A 12,298-nucleotide genomic window follows, 5' to 3' on the forward strand; every position below is an offset into this window, starting at 1 on the left:
CTGTTCGCTCAGCTTCGGAAACGCTAGGTAATCCTCCAACCGTCCTACAGCTGAATGTTATTTTATGTTTTATTTCTCCCAATTAGAGTGTGCTCTCCTTGAGGATAGGGGCTACTTCAATTTCCATATTTATACCTTCAGGGCTTAGCTTAATGTTTACTGCATAATAAGCATTTAAAAAATACCTTTATTTTCATTCACTTATTCATTCAAGTAAAAATTTCTCATCCTTCATTCAGTCTCCAAACCGCCTATATCCCAGGTAAGGAAACTTTCCACTTTATCAACACCAGGCATAGTTTCAATTTATCTTTATTACCTTGGTAAGATTCCTCTGGAAAGGCTTTAATTTATCAACAAGCCTCTTAAAATACAGTTTCCAGAAAATAATAGTCTTTATGTTATCTGTGTACAAAATACTGTGAGAGGTTACTTCCCTTCTATTCAACGTACTTTTATTAATGCAGCATAAGGTTGGATTCGTTCGTGGGGGGGGGCATACATGCCACAATTTTGACCAATGTAGAGCCTGTAGATCACTAACACCTCAAGGCTTTTTTCCCCTCATTAAGCACCAACATGCCTTACCTCCTCCATCTTACACTGAATTCAATTCTTCCTGATTCCAAGACCAGGATTCTATCCATTGTGCCACCTGGCTGTCCCATAAAATATATCCAGTTGTAGAATTGAAGGATAAAGGCAGTATGTCTACCTATGGAAATCAAATGTCAGACCTAAAAAAACCATCCCACTGCCATTCAGAAAGGCTTGATGATTGTGCTTTCTTATGGAACCTGTTAGAGACTTTGTGCCTGGCTGACGCTGTAGGACTCCAAACGCAGGTCTTTATGTAATGACAATAACAACAAAAACCAATTCAGAATTATATAATACTTAGGACCATACACTCATTGGACCATGGGTTTAGAATTAAAGGTATATTTGGAGATCTTCCAATTCATCATCCTCTTTTTACAGTTGAATAAACTGAGTCCCAGGGAAAACCGAGTCCCTGTTTACTACACATGTAGTAAATGGCAGAGCTTATTTTTGACACAAGGCAACTCACTAGACTTTTCTTAGCTTCAATATCCTCATTTGTGAAATGGGTATTAAAATAAAACCTTTCTCACACAATTGTGAGGATCTATGGAGATAAAGTATGTGAGATGGTTTGCAAACCAGAAAATATTATATGAATGTGAACCATTACTATTATCTTCAAATATTTTACTTTTAAAACCAAGCATTCACACCTCTTAAAAAGATCAATAGGCTCATGGCAAGAAGGAGATCTTGAATATGAATAGCCAGGAGATAAATTCATTCTATGTCCTATTTAAATGTAATAATAGGTATCTATTCACTTAGGTTTATGTTCCAGATTTTCAAAATGCCTATCCTTCCCTAAAGGATCAATCTTTAAGCTATTATACTCTGTCTCACCAGACATCTTTCTTGTGGTTAGGTTTATATTGGTTGTTACTTAAGTCTCCTGAAAGAAAAGCTCTCAGAGATCAGCTCTGAAAAAAAAAATTATGGAAGATAATATGGCATGAAGTTCTCTGAAGGGCCTCATGCCAAAATGTATGGTCTGGAATTCAGGGCTGCATAGCTCCCAGTGATTTTTGGTCACTTAATTTCCACACGAGGTATGTTATCTTCCTTCAGAGAACTTTCCAAGATAACCTCGGAGCACAAAGATTAGACTCTGGTTAAGATGAACAAAGTGTTCATCTTTGAGCTTCTGGCCCAAAGGGTAATTTTTGACAAGATGCTCTGACAAAAAGGGATGGAGAGCTTACCAAGAGATTGAGGACATTGACTATGGAAAACTAGACTTCTGGCTATGCTGCAACATAGAAAAAAGTAGGTGGGCCCTTATTTTGCTTAAAAATGGGGAAAAGATGTTTGTGGTTAATACTCGACTGGGGAGCTTGGAGAAGTTAGCTTATATCTTCTTTCTGGCCTTTCTTCGTCCCATCTTCATTTGCATGAGTAGTTGGAATTTTCTATGAGTGTAATTGCTTTCCTTTCATGTAGTCTAAAATGCTTCTTCAACATTATTTTATTAATTCTTAAAAAGGAAAGGCAAGGGAACAGGTGTTTTCCCTAATTTGGCTTTACGGCAAACTAATTGGACAGAGTTCTACAGAGAATAGTTTGACATGAGTTTGGTCTACAAAATGAGTAAGGTTCACATTCTTCTAGATCAGAGTTGAATCACATAATTTGAGATTATAGGGACCTTTAAGAAAACATCAAGGGTTTCCTAATTTTTTTTTACTTTTTTTTTTGTGTTGTTGTGAAACAATGGGGTTAAGTGAATTGCCCAGGGTCACACAGCTAGTTAAGTGTCAAGTGTCTGAGGTGGGATTTGAACTCAGGTCCTCTTGCCTCCAGAGCCAGAGCTTTAACCACTGTGCCATCTAGCTGCCCCTCCTAAAATTTTACAACAAATATTTCATTTTATCCTTACAACAACCCTAGAATTAATTTCTATTATTATCCCCAGTTTTCAGATGAGAAAACTGAGACAGACAGAGGTTAAGTGCCTTGCTCAGGGTCACACAGCAAGTAAGTCTGAGGTTGGATTTGAATTCAGATTTTTCTGATTTGGGGTCATGCACTTATTTTTTAAAAAAATATTTTGGTAACTATTCAATAGAATTGATTTCCTTTATTATCCTATATCTTTTATTTTAATTATTTAAAGCAATTATTCTGAGAAGTGGTATGTAGACTTCACCAAACTACCAAAAGGGTCCTTGACATCAAAAGAGTTAAGAACTTCTAATCTATTGCAATGCCCTCATTTTTCAGGGTTCAGAGGTGAAGTGATTTGTCTAAAATTATGCAAGTAGTAAATAACAGACTTAGGATTTGAACCTAGATCCCCTGACTAAGTTTAGTGGTTGCGATGCCCCTCCACATTGGCCACTCAAAACACTGAATCTTAAAATTGAGAAGATGACTCTGTGATCACCTAACCCAGCCCATTTGTATAGTTTCTGACCTCCCTATGAAACTTTAAGCCTTTTAAGGGCCATAATTTTTTTCCATCTCTTCCCCAATGCTAATGACACATTAGTTCTTAAATGTCCTGAAGTCAGTCATTTGTAGTAGAAAATAAACCACATAGAACTTTTAATCTTCCCCCATACGCTTATTAATGGAAATTTGCTTGGGGGGGGTGCTTTTCTCTGATTTTTTTCTTGGAGGGAGAGACTATCAGAGGTTCAGTGACTTGCCCAGGGTCATATAGATTTGAGACCTTCTTATTCCTATTTCACAGATAAGGAAATTGAAATTCAGAGAAATGCAGAGATTTTTCTGAGGGTTAAAGTTCAAATAAGTATTACAGGTAGGACTGGGGAGGGGAGAGGAACAAGCATTTATATAATACCTACTATGGGCCAAGCACTTTGCTAAGCACTGTACAAATATATCATCTAATCCTCACAATAACCCTATGAGGTAGGTGTTATTGCTGTACCTATTTTACAACTAAGGGAACTGAGGCAAGCAGAAGTTAAGGGACTTGAACAGGGTCACACAGATAGTGTCTGACGATTGATATAGTAGAAGTAATAATAATAATAGGTAACATTTATCTAGCATTTAATATGTGCCAGGCTATACTAAGCACTCTATAGTTATTATCTCACTTCATCCTTACAACAAGCCTGCACTGTCATTATCCCCCGTTTGATAGATGAGATATTTGAGGCAAGAAAAATTAGGTGGCTGGCCCAGGGTCACACAGCTAGGAAGGGTCTGAGGCTAAATTTGAACTCGTTTCCCTGACTCCAGACCCAATGCTCTATCCACTGCATTACTTACCTGCCCAAGGTCTTTTGTCTCTTTATTGAGTTTGCTTTCTATTATAACATGCTGCTTCTGCACAGTGTGCAAATATGTGCTGAATATTATGAGAGATACAAAGAAGGCTAAGACATCAGCATAAAGAGAATACAAACTAGCTGGGGAAGGCTATCACACAATACATGGAAATTTAAGTAATAGCATAGCAGTGCATGGTCAATTGTCACACAAATGAAAGACTAATTCTGACTCTTTTCAGGTATCTGGACCCTCCCCTCCCCATTCCTTCCATCTAAACCTTTTATGAAATGTCGAAAAATTTTCCTGGATGGACACACTAGTGTGGTTGGTGAGCATGTGGATTCACAGACCCTTGCAAAAAGTCTACTTCCACTTAAGGGTCTGTGAATCACAGGTTGGTGACAGCTAACACAGGCAATAAGTAGCTTAGTGGGTTGTGCCTCCTCTCATGAGAACAAGGAACTTGACTCAAATTCCAGTTTCTTGGCTCACTTTCTCAATTCATCATGACCATACTTTGGTCTCCTGCCTTTTTTATTAGATTGTAAGCTCCTTGAGGGCAGGTCTTTTGCCTCTTTTTGTATCCTCAATGCTTAGCACAGTACTTGGCACATGGGAGGCATTTAAAAACGGTTCTCAATTGATTGATTGATTGATTGAATTTCTCCTAGGTGTCGGTGAAGCATTCTGTGGTGATTGTCCAAGGACATGTGGTGTCAGAAGGGGTGCTGCTCTTTGGCCGGCAGCATTTCTACATCTGTGAGAACTTCACCCTGTCCCCGCTTGGTGATGTCTACTGTACCAAACATTGTTTGTCCAAGTAAGTCTCCATGCTCTTCCAAGGCAGAGATCACACGGAATCTTCTTGGTAGGCTCCTGCTACAGTTGTATATTGCAAGTGGTTACAAAGATAGAATCTAGGGCCAGGCTGATTCATGCTTTCCATTTACTTTTGTTCTTTTGTCACCGTTGTTCAGTCATTTCAGTCGTGTCCAACTCTTTGTGACCCCACTTGGTTTATTTGTTTGTTTTTCGGTTTGTTTTTGTTTTTTGACAAAGACACTGGAGTGATTTGCTATTTCCTTCTCCAACTCATTTTGCAGATGAGAAAACTGAGGTAAACACAGTTAAGGACTTTCCCGGGGTCACACAACTACTAAGTATTTGAGGCTAGATTTAAGGTCAGGAAGATGATTCTTCCTGACTCTAGGCATGGTGCTCTGTGCACTATGGCTGCCACCTGCCTACCCTAGACCTGTTAATCTACTAAACCTTTTTGTAGTTTCTACATAGTTGAAATGTAATTAGTTACTTAGGGTACCCATCCTGATGTAAAATGAATCACAATGTAAAGAGGAGCCTTTCTTTAGCTTATTTTCAGATTAAATGAATTCTATTTCAGAGGTTTTATCATAAATGTTTTCTGGAAGATAAGAAATGAGCTTATGGGATAACTTTGAGGACTCCCACATACTCACCAAAATAATAACTAGGAATAGAGAATCTTTTTTTTTCCAGTTTTCTACATTCCTGTAACTGAGCATTATATACATCCCTGTTATGGTTTAGAATATCTGACGCATGAAATAAGTAAAATTAAACTGAAAATCAAACTATCCATTTTTCAAATCCCTTTCCCCACAAAAGGTTTTTGATGTTAGTCTGAGAAAGCATAAAATATCTCTAACTTGGCACATTAACAGTGAAAGATAAAAATCTCTATACTATCCCTCTCTCCCATACTGCTAGGTCTTCCACAAACTCAGCATTCTGTCTCCTATTTCCAAGTGTTTGTACTAATATCTCTCAGCTTTGAGGACAGGAACATTTTGGTTTATTTTGTTGTTATTTCTCTAGCACCTAATAAAGGGCCTTGACAGTGGAAGAGCTTCATATTTCCTGGTTGAATATTCAGTTAGCATTTAGTTTCCTCACCAACATCAGCAACAGCCTCAATACATTTTTATTAATCAGAAAACACTGTGTTCTTCAAGAGAGGAAGACATATAGCTCATGGTGCCTTCCTTCAGGAGCTTACAATCAAGACATATGCATGTATCAGGGCCAAATGTGTGGTATCCATATTAAGACTTCAAGGATGAGAGAATAGTGTCTGACTTAGATGCATCAGAAGGCTTCACAACAAAGGAGGGATTGGAATTAACCCTTGAAAGGTGAACCAATTTTGATAGCTAGAATAGATGTGAGGAGCTGAGGCAGAGGGGAACCAATTATATGTCTTTATGGCAATAATTCATGATTTTTTTTTAGTTTGCACATTGCCTTTTTATGACATGGGCCTTCATGTTAGTTAAAGCCTGAAACAGTCTTTTGCTTCTAATTCCTAGGCATATTTATCAAATTATTTGAAGGTTTGTATGGCTAGAAACCACACAAAAATTTTCAGCAAAATTTGGTTCTTGCCTCATTAAAAAAAAAAAAACCCTGAAATTCCAATCTCTGAACCTTGATTACTGGAGACCAGTCTCAACCACTGTGACTACTGAATGTGAGCATTAAACAGTCCATTTTCATAACTTCTTTAGCCTAGAAGAGGGAACAGGAACTGAAGAATGGAAGGGAATGGGGAAATGGGGCAGGGGAGTGAATCAGTCTACCTGGACCTTGATTCAGAAGTGCTTGAAGATGTTTGGCATTCTCCCCTTTTCTAATCTCCATCTTTTATTTATACAGAACGTTCATTTAAAAAGGTCTTTTGCTATACCCAATTGATGAAAGTCCCGTGTTTCTCTAAGGCAGTAGGGATCGTAATTAATACTTGGCACACTCCTACCATCTTATTGCTCATGTTTTATTAATACTGATCAATATTGAAAATGGGTTTCTAGACTTGGCTTTCTCAAAATATTATGAACATCCTCTACTCTAGCTGTAGAAATAGCATGTGCAGGAAAAGACTGGAATGAGCTAATGTTTCACTTTCCAGCCCTGGCTTAAATCTAGTTAGTGCTAGATGATATCTTATTGATCAGATAAATTAAATTTATGAGATGAATCTAATAATGATCAAAATTGGCTGTTTCTGGATTTTAAATAGAAATTAAATTGCCAAATATAGATATTCATCTAATCTGCAACAATAAAGAATAAACATTATGAATGGAAATTAAATTTCTCAAAGCACAGGTAGGAAAGGGCATAAAAATGTATTCTCATTTTTTAATGTAACTGGAAACTTTTATTAGTTTCATTTTTAGGGTATCATTTTTACCCAATCTACCTTAAAGAGGTGATTGTAATTTAAGAAGATAATCAAAACGTTATCTGAGTTTCTCAAACACAATCCATTTGAGATACTCTCTAACCAGAACAAATGACTGAATGCACAGTCCATTCCACTGTTTCTAATTGTATGAAAACAAACTTGCTAGAAATGAAATCTTTAAGAACTGGGCATCTTTTCTCCAAGAACATTATCAACTTTATCCAAGTTTGATTAGGAAACTTGGAGATTTTGCCGCTTCCATCAAGAACAGCATAGCTAATGGGCTTCTTGGAGATTGTAAGTATTCTTGTCCTGATTGTACATTGATCTACTTTCATTATTTCTTATGTTTTTATATAAATCATGAAGATAGGGAAGCTGTTTGGATTTGTGTATGATAGGTTCATTTCTTTAATCTTGAATTCACCACCACAACATTAGCAATGTAGTGGATTTGACATTTTTCTGTGCAATCTAAACCATCCAATCTATTATCTTATAAGCCAATGAACTCTTCTAGAGCAAATGTGTTTTTTGGCAGAAGTTAATAGTTTCAGACCATTGTTTCCTAGCATCAGTTCTGATAAAGACTGTGTCCATGCTACATTTATAGTTGTCACTTATGCCAATTACATGCTCCAGAGTAGCAGAATAAAAAGCATTACTGTTAGCAAACTCAATGAAGATGATAGGTAAAGCCATCTCAGAGGTTTATTTGGTGATACCATGACAACCAATCATGGCAAAGATTTGTGAACAACAGCCAATTAAATCTGGCTTCAGCTTACATAAGGAAAGCCATGGACACATCTGCTCCTTTTAACTTACTGCTCTCAAGGGAAATGAACTCACATTTATTTCTTTGAAGCCCCAGAAGATGACATTCACAAAGGGGTCCAAACATGACTGTACTAACAATAAGGCAAAACCCAAATTCTGATTCACTTTTGTGACAATCACTTTGAGTCCAGATGTATAATTCTGTATATTTCAGAAATTTTTTTCCTTCTCTAGCTAAACAGCTTCTCCATATCATATTGATATAGTTTATATGGAACGTGCAAATTCTCTAGCAGTTCTATGTGGTTTTTCTCTGTTGTTCATCTCTAGTGTAGAGGAAAGAGGATTAGATTTGAGATCAGAAGTCCTGGGTTTGAATCTTGGCTTTTCTTTCTATTACTAATGTAGGGGCAGCTAGGTGGCACAGTGAATAGATCTCTGGCCTTGGAGTCAGGAGGACCTGAGTTCAAATCCAGCCTCAGACACTTGACACATATTAGCTGTGTGACCCTGGGCAAGTCACCTAACCCCAACTGCCTCACCAAAAAGAAAAAAAAAAGTAATTCTATCAGTAATGTACTATTAGATAAGCCATCTCCTAAGTGTAACTAACAATATCCACGCCACTTATCTCACTGGGGATTGCTGTAAGGATCAAATTAAACAATGTATGACAAGTCTTTTAGAAACAGTTTAATAATATGTACATTCATAATAGTTAGACATTTCCATATGATTATTAAAAGTATCCACTGGGCAATTGGGATATCAGTCCTGGAGAATGCCCTACTTACACTAAGGGAAACTGCATAAAGATTATTCTTTCATATTATAATCCTTTGGGTTTTCCAAAGGTTTCTTCTTTATTTCCTTAAATGTTGGATAAGACGGTAAGAATAACTCCCATTTTATAACACTTTAGAGTTACAAAGCACCTTACCTCCATTATCTCATTTGATTCCCAGAACAAATAACGTAGATAGTGAAAATATTATTATACCCACTTTACAAATGAAGAAACTCAGACTCATAGAGGTTAGGAGATTAGGGACCTATAAGGTTCTGTTGTCCGGCTCAGCTTCTCTGCCATCTGCAGCTGGAAAGTCATAAAATAAACCCTCTCTTTGGTACTCAGCAATATCTGCTTGCCTTTCTCTACTCAAATCCAACAAGAAAGATGAGACAAAGGCAAAGCTCGCATCTATCTTCAAATTACATGGGACCTGAGAATGCCCTCAGCCATCCTGGCCTATTCCTTCTACTTATTATGAATCTCTGGACATAGGCATTGGCTAGCTTCCTTAGACTTTCTTCTTGTTTGTCACTTTCTACTTGATTTGAATATTCTGCTGCTGACCTTAGCCTGTCTATTTAGATTACATTTTCTGTAAACTGCCTTCCTCCTGCCATAGAAGGTCCAAATTTGGAATTCAGATTTGCTTTTTGATTTGAGGGTAATTTCATGATTCTCCCTGAGCTTATTGACCCATTATCCTTGGATCCCATCTTTATAGATATATACTATCACCCAGACCCCTCCAAGGAGCTAGACTCCTACTTTTTTAGATACTTTGGGCCTACCCCACTGACCAGCCATCTGCAAGCCCATGGCATGTTCATCTCCAATTATGACTAAGGATAGGATAAAGCAGTGTGAATCTGGGTCCTTTTTGTGATTGTATGAAGAATACAATAGTTGCACTACTCCTGCCCTTTCCAATTCTCAGAATTGTGTGTGTGTGTGTGTGTGATGCATACAGCTGTGGTAGAGATAAAACATGTCATTTTGTGTATACATGCTAAGTAACCATATATGTTAATGTATAAGCAATCATCCAATAGAGAACAACTGGGTCTATCTAAATAACAGGTTAGAGTGAAAGAGGAACCCAGAATTCTGGGTAGAAAATAAAGAATAAGGAATGAGTTAATTGGAGGTTTATATAAAAGCTGGAGACTAACTTAGACTGCTGGCTCAGAGACTTTAGAGAACCAAGCTTTGGCTGCTATTCTGTCCAAACCAGGGTCCAGAAATAGACTGGCTTAGTTCAAGAACTACTGTTCCCTTGGATGATTAAGGAAACTCAGAGCAATTCCCAGCTAGGGTTGGAAAAAATAGAATTGAGCTAAACAGAGGATGTAGACTTTTTGGCTCATTAGACTTTTTGGTTCATTAGAGACAGCCAGAGCCAGAGAGACAAAGAGAAATAGAGAGACAGAGACAAGAGAGATAGAGAGACAGAAAATGAATAAATGCTAGATCATGAGCAGGACTTATCGGTTGAGTGGGCACAAGTGTTCCAAAATCAGAAATATTGAAGTAGGGCTTGTCTCCAAAGCCATTCAAGGCCAGATGCTATTTTAGTAACTTTTAATTGTTCAATTATATTAATTTGCACTCTAATAAACCCTTACACTTTAAGGAGATTGTGTTGTACTTAAGACAGTGAAGTCGTAGCAAAGGCAGTGAGACATTTGTTTCATAAAAGACTATTATTTTTTTTTCTTTTGTTTTACAGACCAGCCTATACTAGGGCTTCAACCTAAATCCTCTACTTTGTTACCACATGCTAACACTGAACTACCCTATCTATGTATGATATTAAATTTAGAAAACAACCCATGAAACAAACTTTCTTGTAGATGAACCAACTTGTTTATTTTCCATTTGTTTTATTTTTAATACTAAAATTATTTTATGTTTGCTTTCCCGCAGTATCAGTGATCCATTTATTTTCAACATGTGCAGCAAAGACCAGCCTTTAGATCATTACACTTGCAATCGATATTCCTATAGTGACATTAAGGAGATCCATCTGATGCGCTTTCTGCTACAGGTATGTACCAGCCAAGGATACCACAAGTATGAAAAGCAATGAGTTAAATGAAAAAAAGCTTTTAAATTTCGACTATTTTAAATATCCCCAGGTTTCAAAGAACCATTTTGATTACTTTGATGTAAGTAATAAGTAAAGAATGCTACATAGGAATTATTTGAAAGAACTGGGGTCATTTAACCTAAAACATCAGGGATAATGACAACTATCTTCAAGTATTTGAAGGCCTGTTCTGTGAAAGAGGGATTAGCTGTGTTCTGCTTGGCCCCCAGAAGGCAGAACTAGAAGTAATGGGTACAAGTTGAAATCAGGCAGATTCATATTTAACGTCAGGGAGAAATTTCTAATATTTGAAGCAATGCCAAAGTGAAATGGGGAGCCTTGGGATGTAGTGGGATCCCCCCTCCCTAGTGATCTTCAAGCAAAGACTATATCATTATTTATGGATTGGCTATAGCAAGGATTCTCACTCCTAAACTAGATGTCTTGAGGGCCTTTCCAATTTTGAAATTCTCTGATTCCATAATTCTCTATGAATGCTTTTTTCGAACTCACTTCTTTGCTGCCCAGGCAGATTCTCATAGTCCCAGATGTCCTGGTACATCATAATTCCAGCTCAGGCATCAGCTAACTTTCCCCCTATGACAAGACTATTTGATTCAAAAATTACACTCTTAGTCCCTGATCCAGCTACATATTGGCAAACAAAAAATTATTTTGAGAACACTAGTTAGATGTCCTTCCCTAAAAACTTTCTTGAGCAGTTGACCACGGCTACCTGGATTCAGTTCCCACTAAAGGGAGTAGAGGAATCTATCTAGAAAGATCCTGACTTCCATATTATGTACTCTCAAAGATTCATAAGAGTCAGCATGGAAGTAGGGAGAGACTGCCCTTTTTCAATAAAATAATCAATCAATAAACATTTATTAAGTGCCTACTATGTACCAGGCACTGTGTAAGCACTGGGGATACAAAAATTGACCAAAGTCAGTCCCTGCCTTCAAAGAGTTTACAATCTAGTGAAAGAGCTGACTATCTATCTAATAGACGATCTAATGGCACCTACCTCCCTGCATCATCAAATAACTGTTCTCAAAAATACTACCTTAGGAGGCACGTAGACTCTTTATCTTCAGTCTTGCAGCTCAGTACATTAAGCATGTAACAAAGCACTGGCAGCTCTTGGAACAGTCTCAGCCTTCCCTACTATAGCCTTCCTTATGAAGTTCCTAAGTCTGCTTTCTTTTGCAAGCATAATAAAATAAGAATCCAACCTTAGCCTAGAAATTGATGACTAAGCATATCCCTGTGTCCTGACATAGACAGAGCAGTGCTCAGACCTTCTTCTGGTCAGTTTAAGCCCAGTTGCCTTAAAGGAGTTCAGGTAGGAGTGAAACCTAGCACTGTGAGAGTGTTCTACCATTTTTATGGCTACTCTTCCTGGTGGAAATAACATCAGAGCTACAATAAAGCAAAAGAAAAACTATTATAATGAAGCTGAATATCAAGTAATTCTTTCTATTGGTAGAGAGGGGTGTACTAATCTCATGAAGTGGTGCATACACTGATAAATGAAATCATTCTATTGGATAGATAAAGTTTA

At 37.4% G+C, this 12,298-nt stretch overlaps 1 protein-coding gene across 1 annotated transcript in view; it reads left to right on the top strand.

Annotated features, from left to right (window-relative positions):
* The window catches only part of WDFY4 (WDFY family member 4), a 395,486-nt gene that overhangs the window by 257,570 nt on the left and 125,618 nt on the right, over positions 1-12,298 (top strand). The window contains 2 exon segments of the mRNA XM_078150902.1: positions 4,521-4,669; positions 10,572-10,692. Coding sequence (XP_078007028.1) covers positions 4,521-4,669; positions 10,572-10,692 — 270 coding nt within the window.

Source organism: Phascolarctos cinereus, unplaced genomic scaffold, assembly GCF_003287225.1.
Source record: "Phascolarctos cinereus isolate Bilbo 61053 unplaced genomic scaffold, phaCin_HiC Scaffold_3;HRSCAF=262, whole genome shotgun sequence".
Classification (NCBI taxonomy): Eukaryota; Metazoa; Chordata; class Mammalia; order Diprotodontia; family Phascolarctidae; genus Phascolarctos; species Phascolarctos cinereus.